Raw genomic sequence first — 24,492 nt, forward strand, 5'->3', positions numbered from 1 at the left:
AAGTAAATAAGTGGAGANTATATATATATATATATATATATATATATATATATATATATATCATAACAGTGGTTGTTTGTTATATTTTCATGTCATTTTTATAAAGTTTCTAGAATGGATAAGGACGCTAAAAACGTATTGAAAAAAAAGAGTAAATTGTATAATAAATAAATTGTTTTGAATAATAAATATTTATTAAATATGCAATAAAATGTTAATTTCATATCATATCCTTTTTTATGAACATTTAAAAAAAATTAATTTATTAAAAGACAAGTTGAGAAGATAGGTTGTTTGAAGATGAAGATAAATTATTTTAATAATGTTGTCCGAGTCAGGCTTCGTTCCAAGAATGAAGGATATGATCGATTTCACACCCTCCCAAGAAAAAGTTTCAACGAAAAAAACATGAACCACCAAGAAATTTGATTTGGCGTTGGCAATTGCCAAAAATGGCCCACTCTTAACAAATCTGTGCCTATCGTTTCTCCACCGAACAAATATCACGTTTCCTACCCGGGAATGTTTCGAATTCTGCAATAACGACGAACCAGAGCTAGAAAACAAACCCATCGCCGGAGATGGAAGTTATAGGGTTTATGACCAACAAATGGGTTGCAACGGCCATCGGGATTTGGATCCAGTGCATCTGTGGTGCTTCCTACACCTTCAGCATCTATTCTTCGGCTCTCAAATCCACTCAGGGCTATGATCAATCAACCCTCGACACCGTTTCCGTTTTCAAGGACATCGGCGCCAACGCCGGCGTCATTTCTGGTTTTCTTTACTCCGCCGTTACTCCTGCCGCCCGTCGACGTAGCTCCCTTGGCCCATGGGTGGTTCACGCGGCGGGAGCGATTCAATGCTTCCTCGGTTATATTTTCATCTGGGCGGCGGTCTCTGGATTGATCGATCGGCCACCGGTGCCTGCGATGTGCTTCTTCATGTTCCTGGCTGCTCATGCGCAAACGTTTTTCAATACGGCGAACGTTGTGACTGGCGTTCACAATTTTGCGCACCATAGCGGGACTATTGTGGGCATCATGAAGGTATCAACACAAACCCTTAGATATCTTGATTATGCAGATTGTTGGGGTTTACCCGCTTTTCTGAACCTTTGTTTATTCATTTTTTTCTTAATATGGTGAGTATTATTCAGAAACTCCTAGATAGGGACGGAGATGAACTTTGTTTAGTTTGCTGCTCTGTTCTTCTCTGCCATAATCTATTTTATAGGGATCACCATGTCAGTAGTTCCAAGGTTTTCATTTGAGAAATTAGTTGTTGCTGCATTATTGAATCTGAGGGCAGATTCAAAGCAGTTTCCCCTGATTTTGGATCTTGATTATGCTGTTCATGATTAGACATGTTATATCTTGCTTCTCCTTTTTGTTGGATAGGGATATCTTGGTCTTAGTGGAGCACTGCTAATCCAAGTTTATAACACGGCGTGCAATGGAGAACCAAGCAATTTTCTCCTCATGTTGGCTGTTTTCCCCACACTTCTATCCATCATGTTCATGTGGTTTGTTAGAATTGATAGAACAGAGTCTAGAAATGAGATGAAGCATTTGAACTCACTGTCTGCACTTGCTGTGATAGTTGCTTTTTACGTAATGGTCGTCATAATTTTCAACAACACTTTCTCCCTTTCATCATGGACACGTTTTGTTACATTCTCCATACTCTTGGTTCTCCTTGTTGCTCCTCTTGGAATCGCCATTAACGCTCAGAGGGAGGACCTTAGAATGTCATCTCCCTCATTTTTCACTGAAGAAAACCCTGTTCTTAACAAGCCCAAGTCAGCGAATGCAGAGGATTCTGTTGAATATCATGAGCTGCCCAGTGATGAGTTGCAGACAATGGCTGCTGCAAACTCCAGAGCTCCTCGAGCCATGAATGTCTTGGAAGCTTTACGCACTTTGAACTTCTGGCTTCTGTTTGTTGCCATGGTGTGTGGAATGGGTTCTGGATTGGCCACCATAAACAACATGAGCCAACTTGGCCAATCTCTTGGCTACACAGCAACAGAGACGAAAACATTTGTGTCCTTGTGGAGTATATGGAACTTTCTTGGACGTTTTGGAGCTGGTTACACCTCTGATTTTCTTCTACATTCATATGGCTGGGCGAGGCCATTGTTAATGGCTATCACTCTTCTGATAATGAGTGGTGGCCACATTGTAATCGCCTCTGGTTTCTCTGGAAATCTGTACGTGGGTTCAATTCTTGTTGGCATATGCTACGGCTCACAGTGGTCGCTGATGCCCACAATCACTTCAGAGATATTTGGTTTAGAGCATATGGGAACTATTTTCAACACCATAGCCATAGCCAGCCCTCTGGGGTCTTACATTTTCTCTGTTCGGGTCATCGGTTACATTTACGACAGAGAAGCTGCCGAAAAACATGGCTCCTGCTCCGGCACACACTGTTTTGTGGTATCTTTTCTGGTCATGGCCATTGTGGCTTTCTTGGGCTCTCTTGTTGCTGCTGCTCTCTTCTTTCGAACTAGGAGATTCTACCGACTGGCTTTGCAAAGAAGAGTGGAACGTCTCAGTTAAAGCTACCAGGGAGAAATAGAATCAGGTGCTTGCTTGTTTATTGATTCAATCATTCATTGAAGTTTCAGATTCTGTTGTTTTGTACTCTTAAACTAGAATATCAGAGTAAGATCAAATATACTGTTAAACGTTGTATTGTATCATAGGTTGATCAAAAGACTGTATCATTTTTAGTAAATACTTTGTATGGTTTGCTACACAATACGTATTGTCGTTATCTTCAAGGTTTTAAAATGAGTTTGAGAGGTTTTCACAACTTTATATAGAATGTTTCATTCCCCTCTCCAACCGAGGTAGGATCTCACAATCCACCCCCTTTGGGGAGCAAGCGTTCTCACTAGTACACTGTCTAGTGTTTGGTTCTGATACCAACTATCACGATTGTACTTCTTTAACCGTGCGATGTTGTGATCATACTTCTTTAATTGTGTAGCGTTGTGAACTTGGCACGTTCACAACAAACCTTTAGGGGGAATTAAAGTCTCATTCACATTTCTTGTCTAACTTTGTGACTTCGTTGGACCTTTGGTTGGCGAGGTTTGCCTTCACCAATCGAACAACTTGTGTGGAATTCAAGCTTGTTCAGCCACATACGCTGCTCCTATGCGTATGTTCAATCGTTTGCGACTCTAGCCAACTTGCTTCTACTCTAAGTCAAAGTCTCTCGTAAGCGACGCTGCATCTCATCATCATCTCAAACAACACGACCTATGCATCATGATGCCATCCCATGTCTCGGGACAGCTCAACCATTTTGGCTTGCTTGAATACATTCGTTGGGAACTGACCTATGTGTGTTGATCATCTCATCATTTATCCGGGTTTTCATTGTGCATTGGACTCTCTCGTGTCTATGTTAAATCATTTCAACCAGGTTTAGAAGCTAGATAACACACTCAAAAAAGTCAATTGCGAGGATAGAAACTTTACCCGAATTTCAAATTTGTTACAATTTAATGTATGCTGAAGATTTCTGTTGAATTTATTATAATAAATTTGTACTTGAAGTATTATAATAAATTCTGGTTGAAAAAAATATTATAAATAAATCATTAAACAAATAAGACAAAAGATATTTAGGCGTCACTGTCATCATCCAGTAAAGATGAAGATATTTTTATCACAAATCCTTTAGAATTTAATATTCTAATTAATCTCGTGCATCTTACCTTATATAATTTATTATTTAAACCATTTTTTGTAGCCCTTTACAACGTGAAGCAATTCCCAATTATTATAATATATTTTGGCTTCCATGCTTACGTGTATTTAAATTTTAAGACATTTTATTTTTAGATCTAATNATTTTTTTTTTTTTTTTTTGCAATATATAATTACGTGTCAACTACCTCAATTACTCTAACCATATAAAATTATTTATTATCCTCATTTATCTTATTTTATGGTTTAATTTATCATTTTATTATCATCCTTCCTACTCAAGCAATCCCAATTTACCCTACCACATGGCGCCACGTGTATTTTCTATGGTGACATGTAAATATATGACTTTCTATTTAATAATAGAATGACTCAAGTCCATGATTTGGAATTCATATTTAACACTTGATAACTCCTACATTTTTTTACCAAAGTTAATTACTTACTCCTCCTTTTAAGAGTGATCTGGACCTTCTTTTGCATATAGTACAATAGGATCAGATTTGCTTACTCCTCCTTTTAAGAGTAAAAGACCATCATCATAACACTAACACGAGTTATTCCAGCCTGTTTTATCATTTCTTACATGCATCTCAAAAAAGTTTGCAGAAGGTTATTCGACATAAAATTGCTCTAAGCACACTTAACTATGGAATTCGACATAAAAAGATCCAATGTGAGCTCGATTCATTTATATACGACTAGAAAGGAATCCGAATTGAGAGCCAAGAAATGGAAGCTCCTCCGAGCAACAGATGGATTGCTACAGTTGCCAGCATTTGGATTCAATGCATTTGCGGTCCTTCCTACACCTTCGGCATTTACTCCTCCGCCCTCAAATCATCTCAAAACTACGATCAATCCACTCTCGACACTGTCTCCGTCTTCAAGGACATCGGCGCCTCCGCCGGAGTTCTTGCCGGCTTACTCTACTCCGCTGTCGTCTCCACGGATCGCCCCCGTCGCCCATGGATCGTCCTCTCCGTCGGAGCAATTCAATGCTTCCTTGGCTATATTTTCATTTGGGCTGCCGTCTCTGGTTTAATCCCTCGGCCGCCGGTGTCCGCGATGTGTTTGTTCATGTTCTTAGCAGTCCATGCCCAAGTCTTCTTCAACACGGCAAATGTCGTCACTGGCGTTCATAACTTCCAGCTCTACGGCGGCACCATCATCGGGATTCTAAAGGTCTGTTCTGCTCTGTCTGGAAATTCCCCAATTCGAATCCGAAAACTTAAGTCGTTTCTTTGGACAGGGATTTCTGGGTCTAAGTGGAGCAGTTCTGATCCAATTCTCTAACACATTCTACAACGGAGACCCAATAAATTATCTTCTGATGCTGGCGATTTTACCGGCGCTCACGACTGTTCTGCTCATGAGATTCGTCGTAATCCAAAAAACAGAGATCGGTAACGAATCGACCCATTTGAACTCCCTCTCAAAAATAGCTCTTATAATCTCTTGTTATCTCACAATTCTCATCATTTTGGACAACGTTTTAATTTTACCAACATGGGTTCGCTTATTTACTTTCGTTATACTCCTCATCCTTCTCGCTTCCCCTCTCGGAATCGCAAACAGAGCACAAACAGAGGACTCTGCTTCCAAAACCAAGCTTCAAAGCACAGACAATTCCGTTGAATATCATCAAATTCCCGGTGAAGAACAGAGAAATGATCAGCTAATGATGGTTACAAATGGAGAAATGAACGTAATCGAGGCAATTGGCACGGTGAATTTCTGGCTATTGTTTTCTGCGATGATGTGCGGAATGGGTTCTGGGTTAGCCACCATAAACAACATGAACCAACTGGGCCAGTCTTTGGGCTACAAAACAGTCGAAATCCACACATTCGTTTCACTGTGGAGCATTTGGAATTTCCTTGGGCGGTTAGGATCCGGCTATGCCTCTGATCTTCTCCTCCGGGAATTAGGCTGGGCGAGGCCATTATTAATGGCCGTCGCCTTGCTGACGATGAGCGTCGGCCATATCATCATAGCTTCAGGATCCTCCTGGAATTTGTACTTGGGGTCGGTGATTGTGGGGATTTGTTACGGCTCGCAATGGTCGCTAATGCCGGCAATTACGGCGGAGATTTTTGGAATAAGGCATATGGGTACCATTTACAATACGATCACGGTAGCCAGTCCGATTGGATCGTATGTTTTGTCTGTTAGAGTTATTGGGTATATTTACGACAGAGAAGCCTCTGCCGGAGACAACTCCTGCTCCGGCAAACACTGCTTTATGACGTCTTTTCTGATCATGGCAGCGGTGGCATTCTTGGGTTTTGTTGTTGCTTTTGCTCTGTTCCTTCGGACCAGGAGATTCTATCAACTTCTTGTGCAGAGACAGCTCAAGGATTAGATGAACTTGAAAGTGTTGATTGTATTCACAAAATTTTATTTTTATGCTTCACTCTCTCATTAATACTCCACTCTAATCTTTGAAATAACAAAATTATTCATCCGATTATGATGATGCATACAACAACGATGATCGGACGTTTCAGTATAAAAATGATGAATACATTGTTATGGAAATAGTTACAAAAAAATTAGAGGGGAGAGATTGAACATAATTAATATTTATTCAATTACAGTCCGTAGAAAAAAAAGGAAAAAGGATAATCAGAATAGACAAATGATTTTACACTCTAATTTCATCCCGATTCCCACCAACGCGGGAAATCATGGTTAACCCATTTCTTGATGGAATCGGATAATTCCCAATCGATTGGGACTACGAGTCCACAGGTAACTTCGCCATTACTGAAAACTCAAGACAGGTGTGAGCAAGTCGAAGACGATCCAAGCAGAATTAAAGTGGAGTAGGGAGTTCGAGAGATTCATAAGCTTCACTCGATGAACAGATAGGGGAAGAGGAAGAGGAAGAGGGCCAGGCAAATTCAATTCAACGGATTGGAAATGGAGATTTCCCGTTTCAATAACAAGTGGGTATCAACAGTAGCCAGCGTATGGATTCAGTGCACCAGTGGGTCTCTCTACACCTTCTCCATCTACTCGCAAACCCTCAAGTCAACTCAGGGTTACGATCAGTCCACTTTGGATATCGTTTCTGTCTTCAAAGACATCGGTGTCAATTGCGGCGTCCTCGCGGGCTTTCTCTACTACTATGCCACCGCTGATGGTGGTGGTAGTCGGCCGTGGATTGTTCACTTAGCCGGTGCAATTCAGTGCTTCTTGGGTTATTTCCTTATGTGGGCTGCCGTTGCTGGCGTCTTTCCTCGCCCGCCGCTTCCCGCTATGTGCTTTTTCATGTTGGTGGCTGCTCATGCTCAGAGCTTCTTCAATACGGCTAACGTTGTAACTGGCGTTCGGAATTTCCCCAGTTATAGTGGGACGATTGTCGGAATCATGAAGGTTAGTCTTCACATGTTTCAAATTCAAATAACACGATTATGTTGACATGATTTAATTTATGTATCTTGAATACGTTATATGAACATTCAGCCCTGATTTGTTTCACTTTCTATCTAGAAATCATTTTGAGGAAGTTCAATTGTTCATTGTTTTTTGGATTTTATGTTCATCACTCAGTATTGTTCATTTTCACGTCAGGGGTTTCTTGGTTTGAGTGGAGCAATATTGATTCAAGTATACGAGACAATATTTAATGAACAACCTACTTCGTTTCTTCTAATGCTGGCACTGCTTCCGACCCTTAATTCCTTATTGTTCATGTGGTTTGTGAGAATTCACAATGCAGACGATGAAGTTGATAAAAAGCATCTAAATTCCCTATCCATAGTTACTCTGTTCCTTGCTACTTACCTTATGCTCAAGATTGTTCTAGAGCATATTTTCACTTTCCAGTTCCCTCTACAAGTTGCTTCATTTATTCTACTTCTGATATTGCTTGCTTCTCCTCTATATGTTGCAATTAGAGCCCAACAGAGAGAATCCAGAAAGATTTTGCACCCTTCTGTTACTGAGAGTGATCAGCTGATTAGTCGCTCCAATCAAGAGAGCGAGGATTTCGACAATGAACGGAGAAGGGAATCTGAAGAAAGCCTGAACCTCTTTCAAGCTTTATACACCATAGACTTCTGGATATTATTTTTTGCAACAGCTTGTGGCATGGGAACAGGGTTAGCCACAGTGAATAATATCAGCCAGATAGGATTATCTCTTGGTTACACAAGCTTGGAGACAACTATTTTGGTTTCCCTGTGGAGCATCTGGAATTTTTTTGGTCGTTTAGGAGCTGGATATGTATCGGATTATTTTCTCCATGCCAAAGGGTGGGCTAGGCCATTATTCATGTTCATCACTCTGGCAACCATGAGCATTGGACATGTAGTGATTGCCTCTGGTCTGCCTGGTGCTCTTTTCGCTGGTTCGGTGCTAGTGGGCGTTTGTTATGGGTCTCAATGGTCATTAATGCCAACAATTACTTCTGAAATATTTGGTGTTGTACACATGGGTACTATATTCAATGCCATTACAATAGCAAGCCCTATTGGATCTTATATATTTTCAGTTAGAGTTATTGGGTATATGTATGACAAGGAAGCATCAGGTGAAGGAGATACTTGTACTGGAGCTTACTGCTTCATGTTATCATTTCTGATTATGGCTTTTGCCACCCTTTTGGGCTCTTTGGCAGCCCTTGGCTTATTTTTCTGGAGAAGAAGTTTCTACGATCAAGTTGTTTTTAGAAGGCTGCAACACTCATCGAGTGGATAAAGGAGTAAATACTACATACGACATGCAAAGTGAAATATGGAGGCTTTCCTGGTCACTGCTAATAAGGTAATTGCTGATATGCCGTTGTTCTTCCTTTCATATATTGTTGTAGGTTGATTTTTTACATCGGAAGGCAAAACAATATAATGTGTTGGCGAATGTACACAATCATCTATATTTAAGTTTGTAATACAAGTAAGAAAAACAATTTAAGATTAAACTAGAACTCTCATTGTTGTGTGATTTGGTTTGGCTTAGAGATGAAGTTGTTACTATATTATATCTAATTGATAGTTGAAAATGAGAATAACAGGAATATATACATTTATACTGTTGGGGTGACATACATATCTATGGAAAGTCCTGTATCTGACATCAATTTTACATTTGATCTCATTGTCTTTTATTCTGTGTTAAATTTGTTTTAAAAGAAAATGATGGATGTGTTAAACTATGCTTATAGGCAATTGGGGTCAGGATACTGAAGAATTCGGAACGTTTGGACTTGGTTTATGAGGGCTTCTTTGTTTAATTTAGCTGATTGATTTCATCTTTCCACCTTAGCTCAGCCTAAATTTATGACAAAAAAATTTCTCTCACGTTTGTCGAATATTTTGTGTGCGTGGTTGTATTGTGAGAAGACTAAACATTTGTTGCATCGTGAGCCAATTTGTTCGTTTCTTTACTTTTGTTAACTTTAAGTTGCAATGTAGAAAGGGAATCTATGGTGGGAGTTCCTTTGAATTATAGTGTTGCTCACTCACTTTTGGATTGAAGGATATAAGTTTGTTGTGACATTGTGGTATTTAGTTTGGACAAATGGTTTTTGGATTTGAATGAAACATGACTTTGATTCACAATACCAGTCTGAATCAATTGATGTGTCTGATTATCCATGTAAATAATCTTCTTCTTCTTCATTTCTTTTCTCTTCTTGTTCTGTTTTATTTTGAAAAAGGCTGTTACTATCACATGGTATGAAGCTAATTTTCTCCCATAAATCAGAACTAGAACTTACAAACCTAATCTTTTGAATCGGTACTGGTATGTAAACTTAATTATCTCCTCATCTTGCCCAGTTTTCAACCAGCTATCCTGAACTCGTAGCAGAATGCATTTGGAGGAGGAATATTCCAAATGAGAGGTATCAAAATATTGGCATATACCATATTGGGCATCTGGGAATTACGGAAGGATAGAAACAGCATAGTTTTCAATGGGGTCAACAAGGGGGATGCTCAATATTTTGAAATGGTTGTTTATAATAACACTTCCAAGTGCAGTGCTTACACAAGAGCTTTCTGTAACCACACTAGATCCTTGTATAAATTGGAGTTCTTTCTGTAATCACTAGTCCTTCACGTGGCTATTCTTCGCCTGGTTTTTGGAGGTAATTCTTTTTATTCTATTTTATGAGTAGTCTTCTTGTTATTCCAAAAAAAGGAGGTTAAGATTGTTGGATGATGAAAGTCCCACATCGGCTAATTTAGGAAATGATCATGAGTTTATAATCAAAGAATACTCTCTCCATTGGTGTGAGGCCTTTTGGGGAAGTCCAAAGCAAAGCCATGAGAGCTTATGCTCAAAGTGGACAATATCATGCCATTGTGGAGAGTCGTGTTCGTCTAACAAAGATTCCATTTCCTGTGTTAAAACTAAATACATCCCAAGACGTTTCCTTTGTTGCCTGTCTGGGTGAAAGAATCACTGTTCTTTCTTTCATGCCATGTGGGTCATAATTGAATTTTAGATTTAATATGGTTATATGGGTTTTCTTTAAGGAAAGTGGAAAATTTTCATATGCATGCCATGGAGAAATGGAGTTATTTAAATACCAATTTCGTCTATTATTGGTTTGTTTACTCTTACCACGTATATATGTTGCCTATTGCCTGCCTGCCTGCCTAGTGAATCCCTCTCTGAAATTTGAGTTATCACGTTGCTTCTATCCTTGTCCTAGGCTTAGTGAAAAAGTTCTTTTTCTTTGTTTTGTTTAGTTTATCTTCAATTTGTCAAAATCACCTTTAGGCATTTATTTCACGAGAGACGTTCCTCTCACTTTCTCTCTCTCTTTCCTTCCTTCTCCCCCAAGAAACAGAAAAGCGCTCTGCAGTTTGTACATGTACACTTTGGACTGGTTTACGTTGTTGAACCAGTTCTTTGCTCTTGATAGGCTTCTACATACTTTGAAATTGAATATAAGGTAGAAGGTGAGGGGTGGGGATTCTGAAGAAGGATCCAGCAGTTGGATATGTTGAGCTAGTTAAGATTTTATTTGATACGACGGAGGTTTTTAATTCAAAATCATTAGTGACCCGTTGTGAGTCCCACATTGGCTAATTTAGGGAATGATCATCAGTTTATAAGTAAAGGAATACATCTCCGTTGGTACGAGGCTTTTTGGGGAAGTCCAAAGCAAAGTCATGAGAGCTTATGTTCAAAGTGGACAATATCATACCATTGTGGAGATCGGTGATTCCTAAGAGTTGAATATGTTGAGCTAGTTAAGATTTTATTTGATACGAACAAGGTTTTTAATTTCAAAATCATTAGTGACCCGTTGCGGGAAGCTGAATGTGTACATTCTAGTGCATCTTCAACTTTTTTTGAGTTTTTGCGTTAACTTTTCTTCTCCCTATGGCGCCATTTTTTCTGGTGTTGCTAGCCACCTGCGTGCCTTTGTGCTTTGTGAATTTCATGCTCTTGATTTCTTAAACGATTGAGAATATCCTTAAATTCATAGAAGCATTCAGGAATGAAAGATTTTAAATTGTATATACTTCAAGGTATCTTCGTTTGTCCTTGGATTTCCAGGAGTTCCAATTCACTTCTACCTGTTTGCCTCCCTTATATTTTAGTTTGCCTTCTTTCGACTGAGAACGAGGCGGTCGAGCTATTGTTCCACTGGTAAACTTATGGAATGATGCATTGTAGATTCTAGTATTTTTGTTTTGGTATTCTGAAATGTTAGTTTCTTCTTCCTCTTGTTATCTCCTTTTCTCCTTTTGTTGTGTCATGAGCGTCTTTCTATTTTCTTCCTGATGTCTATTTTTAGCAACTTTTCATTTAAGTAAGTTTATAATCTATTATTTGATATTTAGGAATATATGTTGCAATACGTATCACACATAAGCATAACCTATTAGCTTATTTGCTTCGTGTCACAACCATACTATGAAGAGAGTAGGTTGTGACATGACGACCGCGACACTTCACACCTTAAAACAGTAAAAGAAGGTTTTCTTGAATGTATTCTTTTGAACATTACTAAGTAACCATTTAACCGTTTATGTTACCACCCTTTTTATGAAGTCATTGTAGCATCTCGAATTCGATGTGTGCAGCTCTGATTTCAGGTCCCAGCATTCGTCCGAGTCAGAGGACTCCTATCTTGAAAGCACAATCAAAATTGTCTCTGCTAACTTCTGCAGTGCCCGCCCGTCCTACACATATGCTGTCGTGAAGCAAGAACCAGCCAGAATGGATGGCTCTTACATGGCTTTCTGGATGACATGAAATCCCCTAGCTCACTTGATTGGGGATAGAGTCAGTGTTCATCAAGTGCAAGAGAAAGGAGCTTCAATCTTCTAGGATTCGATCGACCGTGTTACTGTTGCTTCGTAGTTGGAAGCCTACCATTTATTCATTGAGTTGAAAAAGAAGAAAAGAAGCTTAAGCTATGGCAGTAAGAAGCTGTAATTTGAGGGGAGGGCATAAATATCTGCAGATCTTGTTTGCTGCTCGGCTTGTTCTTCGAGTCCCGCTTCTTCCTTCCCCTCTCACCCCGATCTACTGACCAATGTAAATAGTTGGCATCTCTTCTGCCTGATAACGTGAAGAAGTGGGCATCAAATAAATGTGTTGATAATGTATAGGAATATGAAATCTGCACCAGGTGATGGGCAAATGAAGCAACAGTTTACAAAAGTTGTTTGCCACAGATGAGTTACATTCAGATCATATATTTATCCGCAACAGACAAATGAAAGAGAGTGAATGATTGGCTACCAAAATAACTCTGAACCACAAAAAATAATTGAACAGAAAAAGAAAAAGAGATTTATAATAAAATTGCTCTGATCAACAATTGTAGAGATGTAAAAGTGAGAAAGTTTGATTGCAAACAGACAGGTTCAAACCAATATGCATCTGCATTGATTTGATTGGATCCATCACAGGTGGCCTTGTCCATTGATCCTGAAAATGGCATTTTAATTTCATTTCCTGGGTTGATGGGTACGAAAGGGATATTAAACCATGTGAAATCTCAAGTTGATCGGAGAGATGAATAAGTACTAGCTAGGATGCTGAGCTCTAAAGAGAGATGGATTGTGAGGATACTGGATTGGATGGATTGTGAGATCCTACATCGGTTGAGGAGAAAAATGAAGCAGGGTGTGAAAAACTCTTCCTAATCGAGAGTAATATCTATTAGTAGTGAGCTTAAGCCGTTAACAAAGTAGAACAAACATCATTCAAATTGTGGGTACTGGGATTTCACTGCCCTCCATGATCAAATCCCAATGGAATTTAAAAACTGTAAATGGAGAAACATCAAAATCTGACTGCTACAAGAGAACTTTCCATATTGAAGCAAATATAATTCCAACATAAAAGGAAGAATCTTCAAAACAAATGCATATTAAATTAAGCACGCTCAAGTAAACTCAGATCTCTTTTGATTTAAAAAACTAGAGCCACAATATAGCAGAAAGTTGACTGATTTAGATCATTAGAAGGGTGATTAAGCAACTGAACTCCTTAATTAGCAGTGCTAAGCTAACCTAATACTGCCAAAAAAAACCCCACAAAAATCCTCATTGACCATTGAATTCTTTGTAAATGATATTCAGTAATCTGTGAGAGAGAAAAAATGAAATGGGTTTCTATTCTTTTCTCTTTTTAAAAGAAGAGGAAAGCCCAAGTCTTTAGCTTTGTTGGATGAACAAGTTTGATGGGTGAAGAAGAAAGGACATTNGGGGGGGGGGGGGGGGAGAGGAAAAAACCCTAAAATTATCTCATTTCCCCTTTTCTTTTACGTCCTGACAACAAACTTAAATGGTTGGCTCCTGGTGTTCAACATAAAAATTCAATCTTTATGAGTATATTTATTAAAGGGGATTGTTTGAGATACTGATTAAGGAGAAGAATTTTACTGAAAGGTTAAAATTAAACCCCAAAGGCTGTGTGTCCAATTTCCAGGTAGTGTTTTTGGTTCAGCCCTTCAATTTCTCTCTCTACCTCTCTCTCTCTCTCTTCGTATCTTCCTTTCCTCCATTCTTCTGTTTGTTCTCTGGTTCAAAATTTCCCCCAATTTGTAGTCATATAAAGTGGGGGAAAGAAGGATTAAGAAACAATATAGATATTCAAAAACCTAACTCTTCTTTCTTGAATGATGGTTTGGACCTTTGGTCCTCCATCTTCGTCTTTGCTCTCCTGCTTTCTCAGTTAACAAATAAAACTAACCCTTTTTGTTGGTTTGGTTACTAATTCATTCCTGTTTCTAATGCAAAATTTCCCAACTGGGCTTCTTTTACATGTAATCTTCCTGCTTTAACTTGCTTTGTTGTTCGTGATCTCGCCCACTATGACGCTGGATTCTCCTCCTCCTCCTCCTCCGATCCCTTCTGACCGATCCTCCCCTGAGCCCCTTTCCCACATCGACAACCCCAACCCCACCACGGCTAACCATGACCTTATTCTCGAGAACGAGCCCACCACCACCACTATATCCGAACAACCCACCACGAGGAGAAACCGACCCTCTCGGGCTTGCACCCTTCGTGCTGCCGAGCGGCTATTGGCTGCTCAGTCAGTGGTCGAGCGCAAGCCGAAGCCTAAAAAGGAGCAGCCAACCGAAGAGTCGCCACAGCAGCAGCAATGCAGCAAGATCGTGACCCCTCTGGTTGAGGAGCCTTCGCCCTCACAGTTACCACGTTGGAATCTTCGGTCGAAGTGGGAACTGGCGTCCGTACTTAATTTCTTGCATGTAAGTTTTGTGGGGTATGTCTTCCTCATCAAAATTTGCATATTGTTGGCGTTTGAGACTTTAATTCTTTCTTTTGCGAGGTGCAGGTCTTCAGGCCACTATTGAATATTCATAATGAATTCACGGTGGAGGAGTTTGAGACAGCCTTGATTACACCCAACGACACTTTGAGTGACATACACATTCCATTACTCAAGGTTGGAACTTGAATTTAAACTGGAAAGTTTATGCTGATTGGAAAAGGCAACGGGTTATCCACATTTTGCTCATCATTCTAACTTAGCTTACTTTCTGTTGCTCCACTTATGGTCATTACTTTTTTGGTGGGAGTTCTTAGTGTTAGTTTCTGAAGCCAAGTATTTATTTGAAAGAGAAGTTTACTGGATTTGTTCCTTTCTCATCTAAGAGTTGCATCTTGTTTAGGTTTGAAGCTCGAGAAACTTCACAGTTCTGTGATCAATAATTAGTTATTCAATAACAGGTTCTCCTCGGTAAAAAACTTATGCATATTGCTTAGAGATGCTTCGCTTTCCTTCTTAGAGTTGCGTAGAATTCCCTCTTTTCAAAAGATACTTGCTTAGTGTTGCTTTAAGATTCTCTCATCTTTAATTGTACTTCTGTGTGAAGCTTCAAGTTTTCTAAGCTTTGCAATAAAGAGTTGCGTTTTAGCTGTATGTATTTGAACTGTTGATGATGAACATTAATATTTTGCAAATGTAAGTGTTTTTATTAGACAGGGGCTAAGGTTTCGGTATTTTCTTTTGGATGATCAACGTTTCGTTTGATTTGGTGATTGCTTTTATTCTTATGAATAGGCTAAAATGCTCTCTTGTGCCTGCTAAGTCTGAATATTTTGAGACTGTTGGGATGGATATGTGCTGTAGAGGACCAATCATCCTATTTTTGTTGCTACACTTCTGATGTTTTGAAGGATTAGAGCTTCTCAAATTTTTGGAGATTGAAGAATTGGAGCATCATGTGGACATATGAAACTTTTCTTTGAGTGTGTTTTGTCCGATTGTTTGCTAGATCCCACACATTGGTTGGAGAGGGGAACAAAACATTCCTCATAAGAGTGTGAAAACCTTTCTCTAACAGACGTGTTTTAAAAAGTATTCCTTATCTGCTAGTGGTGAGCTCAGGCTGTTACAAATGATATTAGAGCTAGACACCGGGTGGTGTGCCNGGGGGGGGGGGGGGGGGGGGGGTGGATTGTGAGATCCTACATCGGTTGGATAGGGGAACCAAGCATTCATCATAAGAGTGTGGAAACCTCTCCCTAATAGACGCGTTTTAAAACTTTGAGGGAAAGTTCGAAAGGGAATGCCCAAAGAGAACAGTATCTGCTAGTGGTGAACTTGGGCTGTTACAAATGGTATTAGAGCCAAACATCAGGTGGTGTGCCAGTGAAGATGCTGGACTCCAAGGGGGTGGATTGTGAGATCTTACATCAGTTGGAGAGGGGAACCAAGCATTCATTATAAGAGTGTGGAAACCTCTTCTTAACCAACGTGTTTTAAAACCTTAAGGGGAAGCCCGAAAGGAAAAGCCCGAAGAGGACAATGTCTTTTAGCGGTGGGCAGTGTGGGTTTCCCCCCCATTAAATAATTGATGAAAAGCAGTTGCCTTGGGTGGTAAGCAATGCCAATTAATAACTTGTTCATAGAAGTTGTAATTTGTGAGGTGAAATCTACCTTTTCCCTTCTTGTTGGCCACTAGGTTATATTTCAACATTTAGCTCCCTTCCTATAAAGTTAATTAAGCTTTATTCTCTCGTTCTGGTTTTGAGTTTTAGAAATGAACTTTAGTTGTTGAAGTTGCACTCATGGCCCATTAGCGTACATCTTTAAAACTCTTCTTTCATATCTTGTGTTCAAATCCCCCACCATCAAAAGGAATGAACTTTAATTTTCATGCCGTTTCTTATGTAGTCGTTTAGGATGGTCTATAATTCATCCTCGTCGCTCAGAACAGTTGAATCTGTCGATTTATGAAAATTATGGGCTGTACATATTTTCTTTATTAAGCATCACATTACTTCAATCTGAAAATTTTACCTTTTTGTTTTACTTTTGCGACTTGTTTTCTGCAATATTTGATCCTTAGGTCGAGTTGCATAGTTCATCTCCATGTTAACTTTGTTACAAGGACTTCTGATGCAGGCTTTAAATATGTTGCTAGTTCATTTGAGAATGCGTTTCCTTTTCTCCCAACAAGAAACTCACACACGTTATTAGTGCTATATAATAACCATAATCGGCTCCGTGTGACATATATTTTGTGTGTTTTTCAGGCAATTCCTCCTATTACAAGAATGGCCCTTACTCGGGATACATGGGTGACTGTATTGTGCAGAAAGCTGCGAGACTGGTGGCACTGGGTATCGTCCATATTTTTCATATTTATCCATATATTCCTGTATCGTGGCTGTGATGGAATCCCACAGTTCTAGCTTCCAATCTGACTCCTGATCCTTGGTTTGTATATGCAGGTTGCTGAAGGGGATCTGCCTATTGTTGCTTCACATGGGTGAGTGCCCAGAGATTTCATGTCCCATATCTAAAAATGTTCTTCATTCTTATGTGCCTAATCATTATGAGTTTTCAGAGTTGAAATTGAAGTTTATAAAAATCTTGATCCTGGGATGCGTGTGGTTATCTTGAAAGCACTATGCGACATTCGTGTTGAGGTACCGTCTTCTCAAAAAGTACCAAATTTTCTGGTTACAATACAATTGCCTTCGTGAAGTTGACGTAGTGTTTGACAGTACCGAGCGACATTTCTTTATTCGTGTACAAGTGTTTTATTGCTTTAGACTTTGTTCTCTATACTGCCAGTAGGCAACATCCTACAGGCAACAAGGTAGGTCCAGAGTGTGAGCTCTCTTGAGAACCGTGTCAATCGACTTTCTAATCCTTCACTTCATTGCCCTTTTCTCTAAGCCCTCAAATGATCAGGATTTAAAGCAATGTTAATCACTTTTTGCTCTTTTGATCATTTATTGTTCGCTGATCCTATATTTCCTGCATCATCTCACTGTATGTAATGTTGGGTTCATTTGTATTTAACGTGTTCGTCCTATAGTCGGTATATATTTTTAGAACTACTGAAGTTGAACAAGAGATAAATTGTTCGTTGCAGCAAGAAGATATCCGCAGCTACATTGAAAATTCACTAAAGCATGGAGTTCAACTTTCAGCGTTTCGCAAAGAACGAATTGGTGGAGATTCACATGGAACTCATTTCTGGTATAGTTTTCTTTTAACCTCTTCATGTTGTGGCATTTTTAACGGTATAAAATATCCCGACTTCTTCAATACGTTTATTGTGTGTCGACTATGTGGCAATTGTTATTGCAGGTATGAGGATGATCCCATTATTGGTCATCGTTTGTACCGTGAGATTAGGAAAGTCGAGTTGAAAAAACCCAAGGCCAAAGGTTCACAAGTCCTTCCTTCTACAATATACCAGTGGGAAACAGTTGCAACCAATTTTGATGAATTTCAAGATGTGTCGGTGAGTTGCTATACCGTTCACCCCAGCATATGCATCTCATGGAAAACACTTCATATCCCCTCCCCCGAACGAAAACTGTTTTCTTAATCTGTGGTTTCCGTCTTTTAATTGACTATTCAAATATAACATGTTAGAATTTCTTGGATGTAAGAAGTCATCCGACATTATGTTAAAGAACGTTTTTATAGAAGATCGTTCCGAATTCAATCCAATTAGTTAAATATACGTTTATATGGATCGAAATCATATTTCTGAACGTTAATGTTGTGTTGATAAAGTAGGGAAACAGTAGGTGGCATTAACCATCCATAGTGGGCCATTTTTGCTCTTATTTGGAACAAGTACAATTCAAAAAGACAATAACTTAATGTTATAGAACCTGTCTGAATCATTTAGCTCTTTTGTTCTATCCTCGTTCAATAAGTTTATGGACGACTGTGGCCCGTGCGGGCAATGGATCACTTGACAAAGTAGGATCTAGAAATTCTCAAGCAATTTTCTTATATTTAGCCGTATCGTTGTTACTTTAAACAAACTCTTGTTAGAACTTGTCTGTATGATTGTGCAGGAAAAGCTTTTTACAAGTAAAAATCGTTCAGAGGCTTCACTTGGCAAAAAGTTGAAGGTGGACATGCTTCCTGAGATCGAGAAGGTTCACAAGGTGCTCGGTTTGTCCGTTATGAAAATACCTTGCTGACGTGTTGCCCTTTTAGTCTCATTATTGGCTTTGCACATAATAAACATTCTTGCTTATCTTCTCCACTTAACTTCTTTATCAGAGAAAAGAAAAGTTGCTGAAAAAACAGCATAGACAAGCTCTTCTCTTGGATAGTTTTGCACTTGTGGATGCGCTCGCTCCTGGACGCTCGCTTCGTGACAGAAAACCCGTCACTTATACATTTGGTATGCAAATTTTTGTTTCGTTTTCGTTCTTCCATTTTCTTGTAGCTATTATTTTTGTGTGAGGTGAAGAATCTGTGGAGAGAAGTGCAGAATAAGTGACTTTCATCGCTATTCTTTTTCGTTTGCTATCAACACGAGCAATTCAGTGCTTATGGCATCTCTACTTCCTCTAAGATGTCATAGATTTGAAACCTCCACCTCATATCAATAAGTAATTCTGCAATCTCTCGTCGAAACGATTAACATTTGCATTATAATTGAATGTTAAAATCATCTTGCAGATGATTATGACCGATCGATCAACGAGGCTATCAAGACGACCAAGTATGAATTTAGTATCTACATGATCATCTTTCTAGGCCATATATAATATCTTTATCTTGCATTACCTTACGCTTACTCTTATCTCAGGCGTAAGGCGCCATCCCCAGAACCTAATGATAGAAAAGAAGATGTTGTAAAGCTTGAACCTTCTGCGAATGGAAAATGGAGCGGTCCGTCGTATGCATCTCAAAACTCCAATTTCAGTGCACTATCTCCCAAGTCACCTGATTACGACGATGCCGATGAAGACCATATGTCCGAACAGTTGGATCGCAGGTATAGAAAACGTGAGCTTTGTGTTTCTCTTACCTTCAAGTATTTTCAGGTTCTTATTTGTTGATCGAACATTTAGCAATAGACGGAGACAAAGGCCACAACGGTATTCAGAAAAGGATTATGTGGAAGCGTTGTCAGATAACGATGCAGACTTCGACAGTGACGATGACATAGTTGGTGAAGCTGTGTATGATGAGGAGTATCTACGAAAACGCAAGCAGAGGAGGAAAACATCCAGCAGTTCCGAAGGAGACGAGGAGTATCACTATGAAGAAGATAACGAGGAAGAGGAGGAGGAAGAGGAAGAAGAATCCTTTAGCATTAGTGATGACAGCGACCGGCCACGAAAAGTAAAAAGAATGCGAGGACGTACACGGAGGGGAACGAAGCTACGGTCTGTTGGTGAGATTCAATCAGGTCTGAGACGTAGTAAAAGGGCTACTCGAAGCAAAATAAATTATGGGCAGTACGATCTTTCAGAATCTGAACCAGAGAATAACAATGATAAAAAGACTAGTGCATCAGATGAGCACACTGATGCTAGTGAGAACGGGGATTATTCGGTTGAAAGTCGAGGAGGGTCTGATAACGAGGAGGACGACGAAGAAGAAGAAGAGAAGGACCAAGAAATGAAAGTTGATCAACCTGATGAAGAAGATTATGCAGAGAACGTAGAGGAGCAAAATCCTCCTCCCGAAAAATCGAATGGCCCAGATCAAGATGAAACCGATGACGCAAGAAAAACACAGTTTCTTGATCTAAATGAACTTGCTCCAGGCTCTGGTTTCGACGATGCCCCGACCACAGACATGAAAGATGATTCGGATGAGTCCTAGTATCATTCATTTTGCTTGGTTAATAGCAATCGCTATAGTTCGAATTTGAGTGTACGATAGTAAACTATAAATTTTGTGGTAAGGCTGCAGAAGATATTAGCGTCGGAGTTGTTCCCCAGGCTAAATCAAGCAGTCGCGTAAAGGATGATGATGATGATGATGAGTCGATAGATTAGGGAGGCCATTTTTTAGTAATGTCCACATTGAATGAAAACCCAACAATAGATGGGGAAGGCGAATTTGTTTGGTGTTTCTATAGTTTTACCCATCCCTGTACAATAACCTTTTCACTAATATTGTAACCCAAAGAGTTGGCTTTTAGATGTATAACCTCTATCTATTCTGCTACACATATTGTTCATGCACCCATCCTCCCTCAAATCATTACCTTATTCTCATCATCCCTCCACTTTTCTTGTATGTCTATGTGTTAGTTGGAACACTGAGCCTTGAAGAAGAGTGCACATCGACTCTGGTGTGTCAAGGAGAACGTTAAACTTCGAAGGGGTAGACACTAGATGGTGTGTCATTGAGGACGCTAGGCCCTTGAAGGGGATGGACGGTGTGTGTCAGTGAGGACGCTAGGCCCTTGAAGGGGATGGACGGTGTGTCAGTGAGGACGTTAGGCCACTGAAGGGGATGGATTATGAGATCCTATCCATTTTAATTCAGCAAAAATAATTTTAACTATTTGAAAATAAGTTTTAAAAATTAAAATAAATGAGTTGGTGGTCGAGTCGCTGCCATAGGGACAATTTTCTTTAGTTCTTTCTTTTTGGGATAAAAGGGTTTCGCTTATTTATGACTTTGGCTTAGTGAAAATTTGTAAATTTATGAAATCGGAGGGAGGTCGCAAACGGGATCCGACGCCGAGCAGCACGGCTCGAGAAGAATCCATGGTGGCCATTTCCCTTTACAGAGGGAACCTCCACAGGGTCCCCGATGTTCCTCGTCGGTGGCTTATGCCCACCCACAACATCTCTGTTAGAGACTTCAAATCCCTTTTGCAGCGTCGTTCGAAAGCCCTCTCTCGTCTCCTCGCCACCACCTCTTCTTCGCCGGCCAAAGTTTCTACTTCCCCTGACCCTAATCTTAATTCCAATTCTTCAATTAAACCAGACGGTGAAGGACCCAGAACTAACGGGTCGGCGCCTGAGGTTCCATTGGAAACTGAAAGGGTTAGTGTTGGCGGTGAAAGACCTTCTGCGGATGTCAAGGAGAGGAAGAAGTCGGACAATGGTGATGACTGTATGGCAAAATCGGCTGATGGGTTTGATTCTGTGAATGGCTCGAGACCTTGTTTTAACGAGCAAGGTTCTGATCCAGTGGAAAATGGTGGTGCGCATGCAAAAGATGAAAATCCTGCTGTATTAGAAAACCCTAACAAAGAGGTATTGATTATGACCAACTCTTTAGATTTTCATTTTTTTCTTTTTTGTTGCTATTTCATTTTGCATATGTTCTGTGTTTTGAAATCCCATTGATCTAACCTATTCCAATTTAATGGCCGGTTGAGAAAGTTTATTTGGTTCTTTCTGAATTTAGGTGCGGTTGTGATTAGGTTCAACAAAATGTTTACTTGGAGAGTTATTTCTGTAACATCCACAGTTGTCAACTTATTCTTCAGAAATTGGAAAATGAAGGATGATTACTTAACGAGGCTTTCAGAAATTTAGGAATGTTTTGAGATAACTAATGCAAATTGTATGCTAAGGTTGTAAATTTTTTAGAGCCTTCTTTCTTGTTGAAAGAAGAATGATAAGAACAATTGAAGTAAAATAAAGATTGTGGCATACTTAAAAAGAGTTCTTGTTGTCTTTAACGGTGGCATTGAAGGAAGAACTTTCAAGCTTGTTATCGATATGGATCTCAAGCCTCAACAGAACACTCGGATTTTTCTTTTCCTTCTCTTTTTTCTCTTCAGCATTTCTTTCTTTTTGCATTGTTCATTAGTATGTATTACTGTGCTAGACAAACAAGGAGGAAGATTTGTTGGATGACAAGGAGAACAGGAAAAGGGAAGTCGAGGAGAAGTTAAACGTTTTGAATGAAAAGAAACATAATCTTGTGCAAGTGTTAAAACAGGTATATTCCTGATCCTTTCACCTTACCTCCTCGCTCTTGCCCCCGCCCTTCTGCGCTAAAATAAAACCCCATACGTTCCTATGGGATTGGAAAGTGAACTAGATCATGTTCTTGGTGTTGGTTGGCAGATCTTGCATGTGGAAGAAGAATTAAAAAGGCGTAGTAGTGTGCAAGGGACAGCAATTCGCCCTTCGGCTTCCCTTCAAGTGGATGCCTCGGCCGATACAGGATCAATGACCAGGCAGCTTGCTCCTAGAGTAGGCTCTGAAGTGAATGCTAATGGAGATACTGAAGGTGGAGAAGCTGATGACCTTTTGAACCATAATGTTCTTTCTCGTCAGATGCTTCAGAATAGCAGTATGTCACCTTCTTCAGAGTCTCCTCTTAGAAGGCCTGCCCACATCCAATCATATATGGTAATTGCTGTCACATGACTTGTGTGAATTTAGTTGAGTTTTATATGAGTTTGTGAGCACTATACTTGTTATGTTTACTTTATTTGGGGGATTAGGGGGTACATCAATGACATTCAATAGTGCCTTGAGAATTCATTGTGATTGCTTGTCTGTGGAACTTCTTTCGCTTTCCTATCAAAATTGCATAAAAGTATCAGTTTTCAGAGTTCTTGGTGGTTCTTTAGTGGGTTGGGTATGTAGTCAACATCGATGTCCACTGAGAAAATGTACCAGAATTTTAAATTGTACCATGTCCTTTTGTTTATGCCTGAGACGAAGATAAAATAACATTACATTTGCAGAGCTCACATCCATCCCGAGGAAATTTTAGCGTATCTGGGAGTCCATCGTGCCTTCCTCCGACTGGGCAATCAGGGCTTCCTCCAAACCTGCCCACAGTGTCTGTATCTGGAACCAATTACATTGCATCCTCACCTTCTCCTGCAGCATCTGGGGGCACCTCAGTTCTCAGAGATGCTCGGCAGCCTAGCCCATGGAGTTAGAGGTCGTCTCTGTAATTTGCATTGATGAGTTCGTTGTGATTCTCGACTTTCCTGGTTCAGCAGCGCAAAGTGAGTTCTAAGACTAGTTTCATGATGTATAGCTATAGTCTTGTGAAAATTAGGTTTGATGATTGTACCCAGCTGCATGTTGATATTTGGGATAACTCTAGTGTCGTCCTACCAATGTTCTTGTGTTCTTGTTCAGTATATCAGTTGTGCAAAACTGGAAAAGAGATAAACGAGTTAACTTTGTATACATTAGGAATTTCAGTAGGACTGTATGACCTTTGTCTCAACCATACTTGTTCATGTTGCAGTTTTGATTGAAGCTTAGCCATTTCTTGAAGATTTTTCATAATGTGTCGGCATATATCATCCTCTTTGGGTTTTTCCATTCAGGTTTTTCATCTACTACGAAAAGGTTTCCACATCCTTATAAATAATGTTACGTTCTCCTCCCCAACCGATGTGGGATCTCAAAATCCACCTCCCTTCTTTTGGGGCTCAGCATCCTTGTTGGCACACCGCCCGATGTCTAGCTTTAATACCATTTATAACAAGCCAAGTCCGTCCTTCTCCCTAAGAGACGCATTTTCAAAACCTTAAGGAGGAGCTCGAAAGGAAAAATCCAAAGAGGACAATATCTTGAGCTATTAGTTAAATCTCATCGTATTGGTTTCATGTTAAAAATTAGTAAATTTTATGACATAGTAAGAATCACTTTAGATGGCCGGATGGGGGACTGGCCATCATTTAGATGGCCGGATGGGGGACTGGCCATCATTGATCCTTAATGTTCATACTTGTTTATGAGATTCTTCATTGATCCTTAATGTTCATACTTGTTTATGAGATTCTGTAAGGAAAAAGGAATACTTACGAGATCTTACAGGTCTTTATCTTAAACATGCCATCTCAAACGGTGTTGCCTCCGTTGTAAATTAATTAAGTGGGTTAAAAGTAGGAATATTGAAGCGATAGAGATTCGAAACCGAGACTGGAAAAGAGTACAGAAACAACAAATAAAGTAAGTGGTCAAAGGCCTGTGTCTGTACGTAGAAGCAAGTTAGATTGACCATCAGCAGTCCATATGTAACCCACATGACAACACACCCACCCACCTCCATCATATCTCACAAATCCATGGCTTCCCATCAAACTTCACTCCAGCGC

The 24,492-nt window shown here is 39.7% G+C and overlaps 5 protein-coding genes across 10 annotated transcripts; all 5 read left to right on the forward strand.

The window, feature by feature from the left end:
- The first annotated feature begins 342 nt into the window (after nt 1-342).
- On the forward strand, nt 343-2,766 carry LOC111794040 (protein NUCLEAR FUSION DEFECTIVE 4-like). The gene is made up of 2 exons (XM_023676151.1): nt 343-1,049; nt 1,401-2,766. The coding sequence occupies exons 1-2, from the start codon at nt 582-584 to the stop codon at nt 2,562-2,564; spliced, it is 1,632 nt and encodes a 543-aa protein (XP_023531919.1). The 5' UTR covers nt 343-581; the 3' UTR covers nt 2,565-2,766.
- A 1,691-nt stretch (nt 2,767-4,457) lies between these two features.
- Nucleotides 4,458-6,193, forward strand: LOC111793373. The gene is made up of 2 exons (XM_023675216.1): nt 4,458-4,910; nt 4,978-6,193. The coding sequence occupies exons 1-2, from the start codon at nt 4,458-4,460 to the stop codon at nt 6,088-6,090; spliced, it is 1,566 nt and encodes a 521-aa protein (XP_023530984.1). The 3' UTR covers nt 6,091-6,193.
- A 130-nt stretch (nt 6,194-6,323) lies between these two features.
- On the forward strand, nt 6,324-12,359 carry LOC111792692 (protein NUCLEAR FUSION DEFECTIVE 4-like). Of its 5 annotated transcripts, none has more exons than XM_023674244.1 (4): nt 6,326-7,106; nt 7,305-8,498; nt 9,512-9,822; nt 11,777-12,359. In XM_023674244.1, the coding sequence occupies exons 1-2, from the start codon at nt 6,651-6,653 to the stop codon at nt 8,430-8,432; spliced, it is 1,584 nt and encodes a 527-aa protein (XP_023530012.1). In that variant the 5' UTR covers nt 6,326-6,650; the 3' UTR covers nt 8,433-8,498; nt 9,512-9,822; nt 11,777-12,359. The 5 variants fall into 5 exon arrangements, with proteins under 5 accessions (XP_023530014.1, XP_023530015.1, XP_023530016.1 ...); XM_023674245.1 differs by having other exon boundaries at nt 11,789-12,359; XM_023674246.1 differs by lacking the exon at nt 9,512-9,822 and having other exon boundaries at nt 6,324-7,106.
- A 1,097-nt stretch (nt 12,360-13,456) lies between these two features.
- On the forward strand, nt 13,457-20,626 carry LOC111792691 (DDT domain-containing protein DDR4-like). 2 transcript variants are annotated; one of them, XM_023674243.1, is made up of 12 exons: nt 13,457-14,421; nt 14,508-14,618; nt 16,715-16,801; nt 16,913-16,950; nt 17,029-17,110; nt 17,563-17,669; nt 17,781-17,937; nt 18,506-18,598; nt 18,717-18,840; nt 19,122-19,164; nt 19,252-19,440; nt 19,523-20,626. In XM_023674243.1, exons 1-12 carry the CDS (start codon nt 14,020-14,022, stop codon nt 20,274-20,276), a joined length of 2,187 nt encoding a protein of 728 aa, XP_023530011.1. In that variant the 5' UTR covers nt 13,457-14,019; the 3' UTR covers nt 20,277-20,626. The 2 variants fall into 2 exon arrangements, with proteins under 2 accessions (XP_023530011.1, XP_023530010.1); XM_023674242.1 differs by having other exon boundaries at nt 13,458-14,421; nt 19,517-20,626.
- Nucleotides 20,627-21,061: 435 nt separating this feature from the next.
- On the forward strand, nt 21,062-23,665 carry LOC111793916 (stress response protein NST1). The gene is made up of 4 exons (XM_023675993.1): nt 21,062-21,667; nt 22,248-22,361; nt 22,490-22,777; nt 23,119-23,665. Exons 1-4 carry the CDS (start codon nt 21,110-21,112, stop codon nt 23,317-23,319), a joined length of 1,161 nt encoding a protein of 386 aa, XP_023531761.1. The 5' UTR covers nt 21,062-21,109; the 3' UTR covers nt 23,320-23,665.
- Nucleotides 23,666-24,492: the final 827 nt, after the last annotated feature.

This window comes from Cucurbita pepo, chromosome LG04, assembly GCF_002806865.2.
Source record: "Cucurbita pepo subsp. pepo cultivar mu-cu-16 chromosome LG04, ASM280686v2, whole genome shotgun sequence".
Lineage (NCBI taxonomy): Eukaryota > Viridiplantae > Streptophyta > Magnoliopsida > Cucurbitales > Cucurbitaceae > Cucurbita > Cucurbita pepo.

Bases quoted from the DNA above. Each gene is read 5' to 3' on its own strand.
- LOC111794040 (XM_023676151.1), top strand. From the start codon at position 582: ATGGAAGTTATAGGGTTTATGACCAACAAATGGGTTGCAACGGCCATC. The intron at 1,050-1,400 runs GTATCAACACAA...TTTGTTGGATAG, and splicing joins CTATTGTGGGCATCATGAAG to GGATATCTTGGTCTTAGTGG.
- LOC111793373 (XM_023675216.1), top strand. From the start codon at position 4,458: ATGGAAGCTCCTCCGAGCAACAGATGGATTGCTACAGTTGCCAGCATT. The intron at 4,911-4,977 runs GTCTGTTCTGCT...TTCTTTGGACAG, and splicing joins CCATCATCGGGATTCTAAAG to GGATTTCTGGGTCTAAGTGG.
- LOC111792692 (XM_023674246.1), top strand. From the start codon at position 6,651: ATGGAGATTTCCCGTTTCAATAACAAGTGGGTATCAACAGTAGCCAGC. The intron at 7,107-7,304 runs GTTAGTCTTCAC...TTTTCACGTCAG, and splicing joins CGATTGTCGGAATCATGAAG to GGGTTTCTTGGTTTGAGTGG.
- LOC111792691 (XM_023674242.1), top strand. From the start codon at position 14,020: ATGACGCTGGATTCTCCTCCTCCTCCTCCTCCGATCCCTTCTGACCGA. The intron at 14,422-14,507 runs GTAAGTTTTGTG...TGCGAGGTGCAG, and splicing joins CCGTACTTAATTTCTTGCAT to GTCTTCAGGCCACTATTGAA. The intron at 19,441-19,516 runs GTATAGAAAACG...TCGAACATTTAG, and splicing joins TCCGAACAGTTGGATCGCAG to CAATAGACGGAGACAAAGGC.
- LOC111793916 (XM_023675993.1), top strand. From the start codon at position 21,110: ATGAAATCGGAGGGAGGTCGCAAACGGGATCCGACGCCGAGCAGCACG. The intron at 21,668-22,247 runs GTATTGATTATG...TTACTGTGCTAG, and splicing joins TAGAAAACCCTAACAAAGAG to ACAAACAAGGAGGAAGATTT. The intron at 22,778-23,118 runs GTAATTGCTGTC...TTACATTTGCAG, and splicing joins CCCACATCCAATCATATATG to AGCTCACATCCATCCCGAGG.